Consider the following 18,431-nt stretch of genomic DNA (forward strand, 5'->3'; position numbering starts at 1 on the left):
TAAAGATATAATAATTTACACTATTAAGAAAAGAATATATATATATATATATATAAAATCAACAAACAAGATTAACCTTAATACTACTAATAATAACACTATATACAATGTACATGATGTGCCTGTGTGTTGAACCTTAACAGGCCGGACTATTTACAGTATATTATATATTATCCTACATTGTGTAGGTTATTGTGGTTTTTGTTGGGAGCAGTGATGGTTATAAAGTCTTACAGCTGCTGGGAGGAAGGATCTGCGGTAACGCTCCTTTGTGCATTTAGGATGCAGCAGTCTGTCACTGAAGGAGCTCTCCAGCTCAGCAACAGTTTCATGCATGGGATGGGAGACCTTGTCCATCAGTGATGTTATTTTGGTTAGAGTCCTTCTGTCTCCCACCACCTGCACTGAGTCGAGAGGACATCCTAGGACAGAGCTGGCTTTCCTGATGAGCTTGTCTATCCTCTTCCTCTCAGCTGTAGACAAGCTGCTGCTCCAACATACTGCTGCATAGAAGATGGCTGATGCCACTACAGAGTCATAGAAGGTCTTCAGGAGTGTCCCCTGCACTCCAAAAGACCTCAGCCTTCTCAGCAGGCAGGTTGGAGTACATTTCTGTATCTCCAACTGAGTACCTTAAGGTCAAACCAGAGCAGATTGTTCTCAAAACCCATGTCGGGGGACACTAGTAAAGGATGCTGTCATGAGGCTCGTGGACAGAAACCCTCATCTGCACTGTAACACAATGTGTTTACTTGAGATAGTGCATATGTTGTTTTTGCAATAACCATACTGATAGAATCTGCTGTCCAAAGGTCGACAGCCTCGCACATTTCTGTTTGGACCTATCGGTCTGCACCATCCACCCAGCCGTCTGTAGCGGAGGGTCAGAAATCATCCGTTCTGGTGCTTGGCGGCCGCGTGCCATGTGTGGGACCAGTCAGAGCGTCGTTAGCCTGGCATCTAAGCTTCTGTGCTTTCACTCACTAAACCCTCCACATCCTCAGTACTGCTTCTCTCTGACTACCATGAATTCTTACTACTAATAACTGGATCTTTCTTGAGTTAACTGTTAAGAAAACACTTACATTGGAAAACAAAGCCAGGCGGTTCAAGAAATCAGAGTATTGCACAAGTTTTAAAGAAGCATACAGGGTAGGCAGCAGGCTGCTAGTAAACCACCTTCTTTGTTCAGGTGTGATTGTTTAATGCATTTAAGGTACAGTTTTTTCTGTATAGCGAGGACTTACAGTACTACAGACATTTCACTGCTTTTTATAGATATCTGTTTGGAGAGAAGATTTCTTTTTTGCTCTTTGGATGATTTCAGTCATTTTGAAAGTGTGTTGGTTGAAAGCATAATCTTAAATGAAAATGAATATTTTTTGTTTTTTTATCTTTTTTTGTGATCCCTTGGGTTTTTCTTACAACCCTCAAGATTGGAAACAGCATCTTTACATAACCTGTTTTCTTTTTTGTTGGTGTTGTTGGTGTTGTTTTTTAAATCTGAGCCAATAGAAATGATGAGCAAAAACAAAACAAACAAACAAACAAAAACATAGTTTTAATCCTGTCAAAAATTTTCTATCCAACTTCTTTCAGCTGATGTGGATCATCTGCTTCCATCTCACCCTATCCCCAGCATCCTCCTCTTTCACACCAGCCCTCTGCACATCCTCCTTCATTACATCCAGGAATCTTCTCTGTGGTCTAACTCGTTTCCTCCAGCCTGGCAGCTCCATCTTCAACATCCGTTGTCCAACATATCCGCTATCTGTCCTCTGATCTTGTCCGTTCTGCTTCCTCCCACTGAAAATCTGAACAACTCTTCAACTCTGCCATCTTCAGCTCCTCCTCCTCCTCCTAGTAAACCTTCCTTCTCACTTTTGCTGCTATCCTTCTGTCACACTCATCTCCACCCACTCTACCCTTCCTCCACCTTTCTTGTGCACTGTCTGTTGCCTTTTTGGATGGTTGACCCCAGGTATTTGAACTCATCCACCTTCACTACCTCTGCTCTTTGCAGCTTCACCTTTCCACCTCATTCACACACACGTATTCTGTCTTGCTTCGATTCACTTTTATTCCTCGTCTCTCCGGTACATACGTCCACCTCTCCAGGTTCTCCCATCTCTCACTGCAGATCACAGTGTCATCTGTGAACATCATAGGCCACAGATACTCCTGCCTGACCTCATCTGTCAGTCTGTCCATCACCACTGCAAACAAGATGAGGCTCAGAGTTGATCCCTGATGTGATTCCAGCCCAACCTTGAACCCATCTGTCAGTTCTACCACACACTTCACCACTGTCTCGCTGTCTTCGTATGCAGGCTCTAGATCCACAAAGACGCAGTGTAGCTCCTTCTGACCTTCTCTATACAAAAATTGCATCTACAGTATAGTGCTCTTTCTTGGTAATGAAGCCATACTGTTGCTCACTCTCCTTAACCTAGCTTCAGCAACTCTCTCCCAAAGCTTCATGGTATGGCTCATCATCGTTACTCCTCTGTGGTTACTACAGCTCTGCATATCACCCTTGTTCTTGAAAATCATTACAAGTGCACATTCTTCAGGTATCCTCTCACTCTCGAAGATTGTGTTAAAAGCTCCACTTCCCCCTCTCCTAAACATCTCCATACCTCCACAGGTGCAGTATGCCATCAGGACCAATCACTTTTCAATTCTTCATCCTCTTCATAGCTGCGCTCCCTTCCTCCTACCTTTTAATAAAAACTTGAAAAGATAATAAATCAAAATAATTAGTGAAGCTTTCAAATATAAAAATCCTTAGATTAGTATTTTGAATGGTATTTTATATGAATGGTAAATGGCCTAATGCTGTTAATAATTTCAGATATAATTTGAAAAAGCCTGGTCAAGGTTGAGTGTAGATGATCTGTTGATATCTTTTAAAGATAACTGATTAAAATGCTTTATGCTTCTTTCATTGCTGTATTTAATACCAGACTTGTTCTGTTTACTTCTTCCTTTTAATACATTTTAGATTGTTCTTTTCCTATTACTTTTGTGCACATTAGTGTCTCATTAATGTGCATTTGCCTGTGGCTTGTCAACTGAATCCACTAACAGTTTGATTGACTTATTAAAACGCGTTATCCTCACAGATTATAAAGCTCTAACTGGAAAATATTGATGTCCTTTCATGTGTTGCCTTGCTTGCGTCTGCTTATGTAATAGTCCTTTTCTATTCTGTGAATGATTTTCTTTATGTGTTTGTGTGTTTCCACTATTTATGTGTGGGTGTGTTTGCTAGTCTGGCCTCACAGCTTCAGGAGCACCAGTGCTGCTGTAGAGTTGGCATCGAACGGCCAGTGAATGATCTGGCCAAGGTTGTCTGCAGTGAATTGCTGCATTCCTCTTTTGAAACTACTGCTTCTTTCATGTAAAATGGAGTTAAACATAGTTTAAGGTGTGTTTCTGTACCTGTGTGCATTCTTGTCTCAGTGTGTTTGTGTGCCTGCTGGTTGCTGATGACTCTCTGGGTCCAAGCCTACAATGGTAGCCCAAATATCCTCTCTCATACATACTGCTAACTATCACCTGTCCAGGGCTCCTGTTGCATTTTTTTGCTTCTTGCAATTTGATGCCGTTTTCCAATGGCAAATAAAATACACTTATTTTACCTTAGAATACATATTTCAAGGTAAAATAAGAAAGAATTCAACTGTCCAATGCAGCTACACTTTGCTAATATGCTTTTGCCTCTGTGCTGCTAAACTGTTCTTTTATGTTGTATTATAAGGCGGGTATAAAGTATACAATGCACACCAAACAGATGCTGGGCTTAATCTGTTGAACCCCCTTGTGTTTTCCACCTGAATGAATTTTCCTGCACAAAACAACAAAGTGCAACTTTTTCAACAAATTACGTGCAATAAACAGTGCCCACCCCCCCAGTCCCCCTATTCTCTTCAGTATAATAGACATAAAAATAAGCACTTGATCTTTGGCTGAATTAAAAAGAGGTTGAGAGGATATTGCAAGGGACAAACACTTTAACAAAGCAAAAAAACAAAACAAAACAAAAAACAATTGATTGCTTTATTATTTAGGAGCACATATAGCAGGTGGGATCCAGGGTGCAGATGTACATCATAAAATGAAGAGTGCTGGTCAGTGGGAGGAACAGCACAAGTGGAGACTGTGCATGTGTGTGCTGAATGACTGTTTTTAGCCTGAACTTTCTAAAATACTCACGTGTTTCTGTGTCTTCCACAAGGGCTCCTGTAACACCGTAACATTGCTGTTTGCTGCTTGAAAATCACACTAACAGCTTTAAGAGATCCTCTCACATAAGTGTTGCTTTGCCGGTGCGCATCTCCTTTATCAGTCTTCTGGGAGTTTCCTGTAGATAGAGAAGTAGTTCTTATTATGTTAGACATGTCTGCAGCATATCCAGCAGCCAAGCCTGATTGGCTGCTGCTTCAGGGAATTTTATTGTGCTTATCGGTGTTTTTTCATTCTGTGCGTATCATCAGGCACATATTTCTGAGATCTGGCGAAGGTTAAAGTGCGCTCAAAGCAATTTTCTCCTTTGTGTACATCACTGCCTTTCAACCCTTTCTGTTCTCACAGTTCACAGTCGGGGCTCCACAGTCGTGCACTACAGCTCTCCAGGTTCAAACACCCCCCACCCCCACCCCTCCAAAAAAAAAAAAAAGAAAACCCCAAAAAACAAAGACAACTGGTGGGAAACAGTATCCATGTACCTATCTGTGCCACTTGGGCTCAGGAATTCCAGCTTCTCACTGCAGTCCATAGAAGTGCATGTTAGGCTAACTGGTGAGTCCAAATTGGCTGTAGGTGTGAATGTATGCATGAACGCTTGTGTGTCTCTCTGTGTTAGCCCTGCGACAGACTGGTCACCTGTCCAGGGTGTATCCTGCCTTTTGCCCTATGAGTGCTGGGATAGACTCCAGTCCAACTGCAACTCTGAATTGGATAAACAGAAAATAATTAATGGATTGACGAATGGATGATTAAAATAATAAACCTACCATTAAAATTATAGACTGTTGATTTCTTTAATTAAAAGTATGAATTCCGACGGGGTCAAATATGTATTTCTTCTCTCAGATAGGTACTATTGGATCGTTTCAGTTTAACAAATAAATGGGCAACTCCTGTATTTTTGTTTCATCTGTTTAAATGGCTTGTCTATACGGACATTCAGGGCTTGTGTAAAAGCACATCGTTTAGGTTATATTTACAGGGAAATGTTTACAAAATCTTGCAGGGTTCACAAACGTTTTTCCTGCAGATATATAAATGTTGGACAAAGTGAAATATCACTCTTCTTCAGTGTTTTGCTTGCAGTCAAAATATATATTTGGTACGAAATAATATGAAACCAGCAAGCTACAATGCGACAGCTGTCATTGATTTCAAAATTATCCTAGCAAAGTGTAGCAAGCAGCAGGTGTTTCATATTAATAAACAATGTTATTGTGCAGAGAGTGAAAACTTACTCTGCGCTCTAAACACATTATAGAACTTCCATCATCGTACTGCTGAACAAGGGCATTTCTGTCTCCTTCTATGGGAGTAAAAACTCATCTTTTAAATAGATCTGTTTTCACTGTATTGCCTGTGGACTGAATTATAAATTGTCCTTCGCATTGATGTTATTTAAACAAGTGTATTTGTATTGTTTAAGGGAAAAGAGCACATACTGAATAAACTTTGGACTTATTTGTCTTCCAGAGATTGAAAAAGAAGCTTTTTGTGTCCTTGTTGTTGACAGGCAACAGGTTTACAATGCAACATTGTCACCAGTAGTTTCTTTATATTTAATGACTGGCAAGTTTAGCAACAGTGTTTTCATTGGGGCTGATTACCTCCACCAAGGAGGAGATGTTTTTGGTAGCGTTTGCACGTGTGAGTGTCATTCTAGATGTGTATGCACGATGTTTGTGCATACGCGTGCGCGTGTGTGTGTGTATTTAGCAGAGCTCCAATAAGAGTCCCAATAGGGATACTCTTCTTCTCAACTCCTTGCTCAGTTGCCTTCGATTTTTGGAGCAATATGAGAAAGATAGAGAGAGGCAAAAGGGAATGGACTGCCAAGAAGAATCGTGAACACACTCTTAGGAGCACCAGGGACTAAGTGCTGTGGAGAGCTAAGTGTACGTGTGGTGGGAAAAGAACACGTGTCCACGGTATGTAGGCGACTAAGATGAAACAGACAGACCAGACTGGATGCATTTGAGTGAAGAGACTGAAAGTAAAAACAAAACGAGAGATGAAAAAGAAAAAAGGAGAGAAAAAAATACTAAGCCAGCTAAATCTATTTGAGAACAGACACAAGGAGAAATTGTTTCCAAGGTCACGCCGCTGTAAGTGTAAATGTTTCCTTCACACACACACACACACACACACACACACACACACACACACACACACACACACACACACACACACACACACACACACACACACACACACACACAGATCCACACAGACATTTCTTTAACCAGATTACTGTGCATAGTGCACTTCATGTTCCGTAAGACGATGGCCTTCGTTTCAAAAGCCCAGCCACTTTAAAAGGATTACACTGGGGATACTTTTATTGGCTCAATGCGTTTTCAACCCCCCTGTTCACAGCTGGCCTGAGGTGCCATATTAACTGGCCAGAGCAAAATTCTGCAGACATCAGAAAAGACCTGAAAACTCCCACCGACTCCTGATTCTCAGCTCATACTTGAGGCCATCTGCAAACAAAGAGGACACTTGAGTCAGTGTTGTATGTTTGGTTCTCTTCCTGCAGTGTACATAAATTTCCACCCAATGCATGATTTGTCCATGATGTAAAGTGCACCAGAAATTTTAGAACAAAACAGACATAAATCAAAGTTATCTCGTTTTTTTCTTCTTCTTCCTCTTTCTTCTCCTTTTTGGGTTTTTTTTTTTTTTTTTTTTTTTTTTTTTTGCACTTAACTGAACAAAAAATGATCAGTGCATTTATGCAATGCTGTTATTCAGTGTGATTTTATGCAACTCCCTGAAAAAGCCCACCAAATACTAAAGTTTTAAAAGAGTGAAAGTAGTGTACATGTATGGCGTATTTACATCTCTTGAAAACCATCCATGGTAAATGTCAAGCCTCTATCTAACATAATAATAATAATAATAATAAAAATAACAAAAACACACAGGATGCAGATGGCTATGTGTATAATCTTTTCAGGGAGAGGTCTCACTGGACTGCAAACACATAGGCAGCATTATAAACAGCTCCCATCATCTTCTAGAAGAAAAAGGAGTCTTTAAACAGAAGCACCGGTCTTAACGTGGTGGAAACGTCTGGGATTGCAGAAGCAACCGACACTATAGTTATGCCAAGATGTTAATGTAATTATTTATTTATTTTTTTTACCCACCCCACCCTTTTGAACTTAATCAATAAAAGCTATTCATAAAATTGCTTTTAAAGCCTTCTCAGTTTAATTGATGTGCCTAAAGCAGCAATTCCTAACCAAAAACTTTGCCCTTATATCAACGTTTCCATTCTCCTTCAGAAGCCTCTCATTGATTTAAATTGCCATGCTGTTTCCAGACACATGGAAAACCTGTGGTTGCACTCTAATATTTTACATCAGGTCTGCTCTATTTTGACCTTTCTCTTGGTAGAAAGATCATTACTAAAACGAACTGTAAACTAGCACAATTTTAGTAGATCAACTGCAGAACCTTCCACTCCCATCTGTGCATTTCTGATAATGCGACAACACGCTAATTTGCCCCCTTAGTAACTCTGGCCCATGGTCTCTTAAATTAATTTTTCTTAAAATGATCAGATATTAAAGAGCTGGATTGAATTTATGAAGTGGAATGTTGTTAGAGAGCAGAGGATCCCCACCACCGCCTGCCTCCACAATGACTGTATTAAACTGGGAAGTTTTACCAGCTGTTTCTGGATGGGGCTCATGAATCTTCTTTTAGGATAAACTGACTATCTTCCACTGTACCACCACACTCAGTACACTGTAGTCAACAGCAGATACCTAATAATGTGTGTTGCCATTCTTGCTTATGTATGGCAGATACATTTAATGTAGTAACACTATAACAAATTAGGGCACTCTGTATAGATCAGGAATTTATGGTAAAGCTTCCATCCCCAATCATCCCAGTGTGGCTGATTTAAGAATTATCAACATATTTAGTGACAGTGGCAGCTCATTTATATTTAGGGTTCCAAACTTACTGCACTGGAGAAAAAGCTCCATTCAAAAATAATTAGTATCTACACATCCATGTTATGATTTCTCCCTTAACCAGTGTGATTCAATTAAAATGATCCCCATTCTGTTTGCCTGCTTAGTGCAGTCCATTTGGACTGCTGATAGAGCTCTTGATTGAGTGGGGACGCCCATGGCGTTTCAGAGCAGGGATGCTCCTCATTTATCCAATGATTTTGAAATTTTATATACTTTTTGCATTGGAGTGCACCGGCGGGCTCCGTTTTTGGGGAGGTGTGAACCTGTGCCTCAGTGCAATTTAGTGTTTGAACACCTAGCAAACACTGATTGACTCTGCCACTCATTTGTGCTATGCCTGCAGCGGGTCAGGTCTGCTCTGCAAAGAAATCAGCAGCATGTTCACATTAGCGTTGTCATGTAAAAACAGCAGTGACAGGAAAATCGTGCAATTACACATGTGAAAAAAATATAATCACAACATGAATTTGGCTTGGTTGATTTTAATAGTTTGACATGTTGCAAATCTGAAATGCACATGCTCTGGAAAATATCGGGTAGTTACAACTTCTCCGTGCGAGCAGTACAGACAGGTACAGACGTATGTGCTGCTGTTGTGGGTGGTGGGATTAAGAATGCGGATGTCATCTTCCCGAGACAGAATCCATTCCAAAGAAAATGTCAGCTATTGGAGGAAAGTGACATACACAGGTTGGCTTACAAAACACATCTCTGCAAAGTTTGTCAAATGACATGACAAATTAAAACTGTTCCTACTGTATCAGCTGTATTGAAAGCCAGTAGTCACTGGTTAGGACAAATCAACCACCCTTGCCCGCCCTGCCAAAGAGAAAGAGAAATATGTAATCACAAACAAAATCACGTGAATGAATGAAATGAAGTTATTATTGTATATTATACCAAAACCTCACAGCCGCAACTACAACTATGTTTGAGGTAAATGCACCGTCATACTTGTTGCTGTTTATTCTCAGTGGCCTTTCCACCATCTTCCTGTATGCATGTGGTATGTGGTTTGTGGTACGTGCATTCAGTACACATCAGTTTGGATTCTTGTGACTCTTGCCCCGTGACAATACTTTGCAGTGTAGGTGTATTTAATGACATGTTCGGAGTGCATGTAAAATTTGAGAAAAGCAGGAAACTGTAAATGCCATATCTCAAATTGCACATACAATAATGGAGCAGGGTAATGGCTCTCAAATGACGCACAGAGAGAACATTTGTGACTGTGAAGCCATTTGATAAAGAGGGGTCGTGATAGCTGGGGGTAATGGCACCAGAAGTGCATATTCAGCTCCTATGTATCTAGCCTGGTCATTTGGATGGATGCTTTTAGTTTTTTCTTCCTCTGCGCACCTTAATGCAGAGCACTCTTTCATCTCTCTCTTTGTTTTTCTCGCTCTTCCTCAGGGGCAGTCACAGAAATGGTGGCGTTGCACAGCAGCAGAGTAACTGTTCAGTGAGCCTTTTTTTTTTTTTTTACGGGTTAATAAGTCCCCATCTGAAAGCAGAGCAGCACATACAGTGTTACAACAGCGCAGTGACTTACAGCACAGAGACAAACTTAGACAATCTGTATAGTGCTTTCCCCCCACTCCTCCTTTCTCAGCGCCTTTTTTGGTCTTGCAGTTAGACTCCAGAGGGGAATTTTGCACTTCTGCCAAGGTGGATGGAAAACAAGCTTATGATAAAAGCCTGACCTTTGTCTTGGCTCTATCATTTTGCTGCAGGGACAATGTTGAGGGGAGGATGGCAGACAAATGTCAAAAGAAAAATGCCATTGCTCACTGAGGTGGAAATAAAGGCGGACTTTGATATGTGTGGCGGCACTTACCTCCTCTCAGTGTTTTTGTTTATTCTTCTGTAGTGCAGAACTATAAATGTTCATTTATCTTTTTTTTTGTCTATGAACCTATGAGCTTTATTGTTTGTTGTTGTTTTTTTCTTCCTTTCTTTCCTTCTCTCTCTCTTTTTTTTTTAACCATGTTCAAAAGCCTGGTGGGTGTTTTCACATGGCGTTGTGTGCACTTGCTGCTTTTGGATTTGTTAGGCTCAAAGGCTGTGGCGTCCTGCTGCAACACCACTGTGGTCTCCCGCCTGCCACTGAACCTCCCCCACTGCCCTCCCAAGCACTAACCAACACACACGCGCGCACTCACGTACCAGACACAAGGAACTGGGATCAGGCCCAGAACACACAGCTTGGCAGGACCACAGTAGCAGCGTGCACACAAACATGCACAGTCTTATATACTACCTTTTACACCTACACATTTATACACACCTGGGGGCAATGCAGAGCAGACTCTGAATTGTTGGGTTATTCCACTTTCAACAAAACAAAAAGAAAAAAAAAAAAAAGAAAGAGAAAAAAATCACAGTGTGATCCTGCTTTATCTCACTCAGCCCAGGGCTACAAACAGCTCATAATCTCAAGGAACTAAATCCAAACAGAACAGGCACAAAAGGCCAAAGACGGGGCAACAGGTGAATTATTTTCCGGCCGTGTCATGATTTTCAATTACAACCCAAAGGACACACAAGGTCTACGTGTACATTTTTTTTTTGTATTGTATGAAATTGTGCAGTTTTAGCTTCCATTGTGTCCTCCAGACGCTGTTCTAAGATGAGAGGACAGCAGAAGGAGCTCTGTACCAGGCACAGCGCAGGTCAGGGTGTCACTGTCTGAAAGGGATTGCAAAGGGACAGCCTCAATGTGACCCAGGTGTTTTGGCAGGAACACATTTCTTTTGCTGTATGCTCTGACTGACTAATGAACTTGCTTGCATTCTGCTCAAGGAAATGAAGCCAAAAAAAAAAAAAAAAAAACAATCACAAAACAGCCTTTCTCCCCCATATGGAGAATAAACAGACAAAAAAAGAGTGTGTTCAGCTTAGTTTTAACAGTAAATTATTATTTTCATGTAAGAATGTGTCTCACGCTATGATTTACCTTTTGTTTTGTTTTTTCATACGGCATACTTAAAGGAATTCAAGCAAACCATTTGCAAAAAGGAGTCACTTTCATGAGTACATAGTATGAGACATAGAAGTCTTATGTGACATATAGAACAAACCCGTTTACTCCGTCTTTTTCCTTTCTTTTCCATATGGCAGTGTTTCTTTGGTAAGCATTGGCAGCTGTAGTAGTTTAATCTCCAGTTTGATTTGTTGCATTTCATATTGAAATAAACTGAGATTTATTTTTAATCTGCTTTCAAGATCCCGCCTTAGTGAAACAGATTACTGTCAAGTTTCAGCATTTTTCTTCTTCATTATTTGCCATCCGATGATTTAAAACAAATAATCTAACAATGATGTCCAATAGAAACAGAAACTACTTCTTTATAAACTGGTATCTACGTTCAGTTTCCTTTGTTTTTTTAATTCAAAAAATACTCTAAGGTCTTTTTTTGTATCGTGAGAGGCTTGACCCAACATTTTGACACAGACACTTGACTCTACTTTTTTGTTTCTAAAGACGGATCAAATCCCTGCAAATGCACATTAAGGTAGCCTTGCAAGTCCTATTCAGACATGGCTTTGCTTCTGAGTTACATCAAAACCTTTGTATTTCTTGCAGACATCTGCAGGCAGGAAGGTTAGAAAGATAGATTCTCTTGAGCTGTATTGTGCTCTATTGAGCTGTACTATATAAACTTCTGAATCTGGAGTTTGAACTATACTTGATATCTCAGTCACAGCTCCTTTGATTTTGATCCTAAATGTAATACTAAATCACCACAGTACCTCTAAAATATATCCACAAAGCTATGTAAGATTTTCCAAACAAAAATGGACACGCGCTGTATAATTTACCTGCAAACTACCTGTGCTACCCTGATAGTCTAACTGATTTTAATTCAAAATCAGCATTAACTTGAGCACTCTGCAGCGCACAATAGAGTAAAGTCCTCTCCCCTGCAGATCATTTCTGTCATCTTGCTCTGTGAAGCACGAGGCCAGCACACAGAGTGCAAAGAAGATTAAAGTTTGCAAAGATCTCCAAGGTTCATGGAAGACATGGATCACTGCATTGATGAAGTCGTAGTGGGTAAAGGGGAAAAAAGTGCACAGAGACACACCTCTTGACAGCGGCAGAGCAGGGATGTTGCTTGATAATTTGCAGCGACCTGCTGATGGTCATCTCGGAGCCTCTGTGAGCTGGTGTGAGCTCCCTGCTTGAAGTGTAGCTGTAATTGCCTGTTGGTTGCAGTAATGGCTAACTGTCTCTGCTACGTTTGCTTTTCATTATGCTGATTTATTCATCATGGCCCCCCCTTTTGTTGACCTTATCAATCAGAGTTTAATTTCCTACAAATTTATTTTTAATTACAACTGTTTCACTTCCTCCCCTGTCCCCCCGAGGGTCTGGTCAGATTGCAGCACCCGCCTGTTAAGAGGTGGCACCTGCCAGCACAGTTATGGTGGCACACCGTTGCTTGGTCAGAGATTAATCAGCCATTATAGCGTCTCTGCCATGCCCCGAGCCTCAAGTCAAATCCACGACACTCAGATTAATTGGCAGTGAAATGACAGAGGTAGATAGTCCCGCTGACCCCCCCGCCAGCAGTAAAGGGCGTATGAGCTCCAGCATCCACCTTTCAGCTGTCACACAACCTGATTATATTAGCCCGCACAAGTTTGATAACTGTATCACCTAAACCCTGAGATTAATTTGAAGTACAAAAATGATTCTGTGACCTTTCACTTCACTCATTTGTGAAAAGACAATAGAAGGCAATATTACAAAAGAGTGGTTATTATGGAAATGTATGAGTAATAATTTGATTAATTTAATGGCTACACATCCAATAAAAAGCAGAGAATATTGAAGAGCTGAAGGCAGTAATGGGTTTCATTAAAACAAAATTTAAAAAAAAAGAGAAAGGTTACACATTTTTTTGGAGAGCTATTAAACTCAACAAAGCATTAGTTCCCGTTGACCACAAAGCCACAATACCTGCATATTTACTGCTTTCAGGGCAAAGCCACATCAGCTGATGTCTCAGTGGATACCTTTTTATACATTCATATTCAGTTGGCAAATCTCAGTGATGTTTGCTATTGAAACTGCTTTAGCTTGGCGACTCTTGCTGTGCATCTGCAAGCCACTTTGCAACCCATCTCCCCTTCAGCTTCTCTTTTTTCCATGCTATTGCTGACATAGTGATTAAGTCAGCAATAGCATTTTGATTTCCAGATAATAAATAATAAGTAGTAAATAAATTACTTTGAATGTAGAAGTAAAAAGAAAAATAACATTTTGTTTTGTGTATTCTGTGAATATTTAATGCTAACGCTAATATGAATGTTAGCGGGCAAATATATATATTGAGATTTTTTTCAAAATTATGACAAAATGTCATTTCCACAGTCACTTTCATCCCTGTCTTTATTGAGAAAACATGATAATCTCACATCACTTTTAACACATGAGACAAAAAATAACACGCCTGATTTTGACTCTGTCCTTAGATGTAACAAGTCTCTTGCATCTCAGCCAAACAGCCACAAGGTTTCACAAGATGCTGGCTAATTTTCCTTCCTCCATTCACAAACACAGGTTATCGCATGCCATTTACTGAGTGCTTTTAGTAGCCATTGAAGTTGTTTGCTTTTAAAGAATTGGGGTCACTTGAAGTGCAGTTTTTTTTTTTTTTTTTTTTTTCATGTGTGGGCATGTTTGTTTGGTCATTTTTTAAGCACACATCCTATTATAGTCTGTCTGAAGCCTGAAGGCCTAGTACCACACAGTTTGATCAAATGTCAAAAGGACCAATCTCACTGGTGTGTGTTGTTAGTACACAAAAGCTTGAAGACTTTTAGCAAAGAGAACAACAGTTAGCAGGGCTCCTTTCTCATTCCACCTGCAGAGGGAAAACAGCACACAAATTAGGCTGTCAGTCGTGTTCATTTCAGATTGATTAGAGGATTAACCATGTGTGGTTTTGATACACAAAATCATTGATGAGTATGTGGCTAATCACTTGGTTTCAAGGCATTAGCGCTCGCAGCCGTGGGTTCGATCATGTTAATCGGCCACAATGTTTCCCCTGGGAATCTCTGGGACTGATCGTCCGGCTTATGCAATTCTCCTCCCACCTGCACACCCTCCCTCCACCACCTTCTCAACTTCTGATATCCCGCATTATGTCTAAGAATAAAGAATATCATATCATACATTTTGGCGCACTGACTTGGGGTCTTTTCCGTCCGTACAAGGACCCCATTCGGCTAAGGTGGTGTCAGCGTCACATTTCTTACCAGTGAATGGATGAGCTGTAGTTGGGGGTTAACATGTAGGTGGTACCCTCATTTAGATACTGTGGTGATTAGTGGAGGTGGACTCTCATTTAATGGTCTCATTACTTGGGGGGGGGCTATTCCATCCCACACACATGGAGACCAGTGAGGCTTTAAAATGTACAGTATTTAACCCACAACAGCAATCCAGCTTGGCCACAGTGACCTGAAAAAGATGCGCTCCACCTCATGTATGCATGATATGACAAAGGTCACCAGCACAGTGATATTATGCAACTAATTTGTAATGTTCAGTTGTTTGGATTGGTAATTACTGTGTGGAGCATTTCATAATGAGAACTTAGAAATTTACGTTTTGCATTTTTGCAAGTTTGGATTCTCACTTTCAACAGGAGTCACGACATCAGCTGAGGTGTCACAAAGGTCTGCACTGACTACCCAAGTTGAAAAATGACCTCAGACATCATTATGTGATGAGTTACAAGCAAGTCCAGGTTGGCTGGAAGGCTTTGTGCTTTCAGAAGGGGAAAATTTTGATAATGCTGAGCAGAACCTTTGGGTCAGTGTGACACTGCTAAGTAGTCATGGTGAGTGGCACAAACCGAGAATCAAGGATTAAAAGGTCAATAGGGCTCCTAAGCTGTGAGAAGACTGCATATCAAGCCGAGGTAAAGCCCCTTCAATTCTCTAACCCCCCTCATTAGCTGTCATGCATTGTGCTCAAACAGTATTATGCCCTGTATTACACATTTATTGAGGTTTTGCACTTGTACCAAGTTGGAGGATAATTTTAGTTTTTTTCTTGTCATCTTTTACAGATTTCGTGCTTTTTGTTTTGCCTGCGTGGGGGTCCTGCTAAAGCAGTGGATTTTGCCTGGTTTATTTCTGTAACAGTGTAGCAGTGTGCTAATTGTTCTGTAACAGTCCAACAACAGATTGCTTCAGAAAAAAGCATCTCAAGAGTGTTTTTGTGTGTGTGTGTGTGTGTGTGTGTGTGTGTGTGTGTGTGTGTGTGTGTGTGTGTGTGTGTGTGTGTGTGTGTGTGTGTGTACCTCTGGGAGGGACTGTGATAACACATACAAATAATTGTTTCTGCTTGATATTCCTGTGCATCATCATCAGCAAGATTTTCATTCCCAACATGACACAGTTTGACATTTAAAGTTGAAATCCAGTATAATTTTACCCCTAACTGTTGTAACAAGCTCATGCATGTTCATCACACCCAAATACACTAACGTGTTGCCGTCTCGCTGCCCCGTAAATGATCTTCTCTGATTGTATCAGTGCTGTTAGCCACGCTTTCCGTGCTGATACTCATGAATATGCATCCCTGTGGTGTTTGCATGCTTTTCCCCAGTCTCATTACCTCTCTCTTTTTTCTGTTGCCCACATTAATTGAAAATATAACTTCAATACTTGTGTCTAAATATCAAGTTAAGTACTGAAGTGATAGAAACTCGCTCTTTCAACACTAATTTATGTACATTGCATTTAGACATTTATACATTATTTTTTAGCTATTTCCATGATAACTCTTATTACTTTTAGCCAATATTTAAACCATTTTTCTATCAACCTTTTATTCAGTTTTTTTATTTCATTATTTTTAGCTAATTTAACTATTTATTACATTACATATAGCTAAGTATTCCCACCATTTATTCCCTCACTTTTAGCTGTGCGAACCTTTAATTGGTTGCTTTAAGCTAACTATTTTGACTTTTGTGTCCATAACCTTTAGTTTTCTCGATTACCATATCCACCACTTTAATCTAATTATACCAACCATGCATTCATTATTTTATTATCATTATTACTAGCAAAAACACAATCCTGTGGCACTTGTTCACTTCACTGATGTATTAAAACACAGACGTGTGTTAATTTATCATGTTATTCAACAACATGTTAATAAACAAATGAATAAACAGATATATTTATTGTTGTTCTTCTTTGCAATATAATTTACAAGGATATGAGTGTTGAAAATAATGAAAATAATTCCCAAAAGCTATATAGACCGTTTATATATATCAAGTTTAATCCAGACTGATGAAAGCTTCTAGGAGGAGTTAGGCAACAGACATACATATATATACATATATACATATGCTATGATAATTATACTAAGATGATGATTATTATTATTATTAGTAGTAGTGTTATTTAAACTGTTACTCTTAGCTAAGAGTTTTGACTTTCCTGTGAACGTGCTAATGACTGACTCCTGCTGGTTGGAGGTCTGTTGCAGCTGATAGCTTAGATCAGTATAAATTCATGATCATCACTGCATCAGCTGTGATGATCCTCTTTTGATGGTCATTTTACACCTAAACACAAACACATCAAAACGTTAATTCTGTTCACATTAGCTGAGCTTCTCACAATCTTACCGCAAAGCTCTCAGGCAACTGCAGCAGTGTCCCCTGGGCTCAAAGTAACCCTGGTTGGGAATCACTGTTTTAGACCGTGTTAATTAGATTTTAAGTGCAGTGAAAGCAGATAATTAAATTGTATGGATGGGATTAAATGAAAATTTAATGGAAGATACATTTGTTTCATAACAACAACAAAGTGTTCTTTGAGTACTCACATTAAAAGAATATGATGTCTGTGTGCATTTACTTGTCTTGTTTGGAAACTCCACTTTTTAACATTGTCAAGTGGCTTTTACTGGCATTCAATGCATAACTGAAGTGGTCTATAACAATGATTGCTTGATTACGACTTAGAAAGAGCCTGCTTTCTTTGGTTTGCCTTTCACTGAATGGAAAGTAATTATTGTTTATACACTTCATTCTCCATTAAATAAAATATTCTGGGGTTTTTTTTTAAGCACTCCTTCTCAGAGGACCTCAAATTTTCTTTGTCAATTTCAATCCACAGACTTAAACTTGACATTTAGAAAGTGGACAAAGTGTTTTTTTTTTGGTTTTCTTTTGGGGTTTTTTGGCTTAGCTACAAAGCATCAAGAAGGATTTAGACAAGCCACTGCTTTCTTGTGCCTCTTTGTGTTTGTCTTCTTCCTCTTTTGACTTTAGTATAGTAAGCAAGTGGGTTAGCACAATGCTGCACACAACCCGGAGGGCTTTTATTCAGTTATGACCATTAATAAAACCCTCAGCTCATGTTCTGTGTTTTGACTCGGCCTACAGTTTTGTGTTGGCAGCGCAGTGGTGGCCTTTGGTCAAGTGTGTCACCATGCTTTGAAAGCTGCGGGGAATGTTTGAAGGAAGAAAAGAACAAAGGAAAGAAAAGGAGAAGCAGGGGAGATTAGGAAAAATGACAATGTCTTATAGAAAATGAGGCTGCAGGAGCTTTGCCAGTAAAATTTGCATGCATACTTGCTGCAGCACATTAACTTTCTGCGTGCGTATCAAGGTGAAATTGTTTGCCTGTGACCAGTTTTTGTTTTGTTTTCTTAGGTGACTTTAGCTGAAGATGTGTATTTTAGTATGTTAAGACTGACAGCTCGGTTTCACCTTGAAGCATAGGCTTCAGATTTCCAACTGATCTATTTTTCTTTCTGTCTCCACAGTGAATAAACACAAGCCCTGGATAGAGACATCATACCATGGGGTAATCACTGAGAACACTGACATCGTTCTGCTGGATCCTCCCCTTGTGGCCCTGGATAAAGATGCCCCAGTCCCTTATGCAGGTATCATACACTTCAACCAGGTTGTCAACTTGACAATGATCATAGCAACAGAGCAGGCTAACTTACACCAAATGGAGGCAGTCACCAGTGACTCAGGTGTTAATCCGCACGGGAAAGCATAGCTGCAGGATATACTTACACTAAGGATATAAACATATAAAGCTGTCATGTGATATCAATGTGAAGGGGCTTAAATTGGCTTCACTATAACCGCTGCATCACAGCCTTTTTAGAGTTATCCCAGCTTTTTGCTG

General features: G+C 39.9%; 1 protein-coding gene across 1 annotated transcript in view; it reads left to right on the forward strand.

The window, feature by feature from the left end:
- The window catches only part of LOC115791027 (calsyntenin-2), a 324,417-nt gene that overhangs the window by 90,860 nt on the left and 215,126 nt on the right, over nt 1-18,431 (forward strand). The window contains exon 2 of the mRNA XM_030745109.1: nt 18,055-18,177. Coding sequence (XP_030600969.1) covers nt 18,055-18,177 — 123 coding nt within the window. The remainder of the gene's footprint in view (nt 1-18,054; nt 18,178-18,431) is intronic.

Source organism: Archocentrus centrarchus, chromosome 13, assembly GCF_007364275.1.
Source record: "Archocentrus centrarchus isolate MPI-CPG fArcCen1 chromosome 13, fArcCen1, whole genome shotgun sequence".
Lineage (NCBI taxonomy): Eukaryota > Metazoa > Chordata > Actinopteri > Cichliformes > Cichlidae > Archocentrus > Archocentrus centrarchus.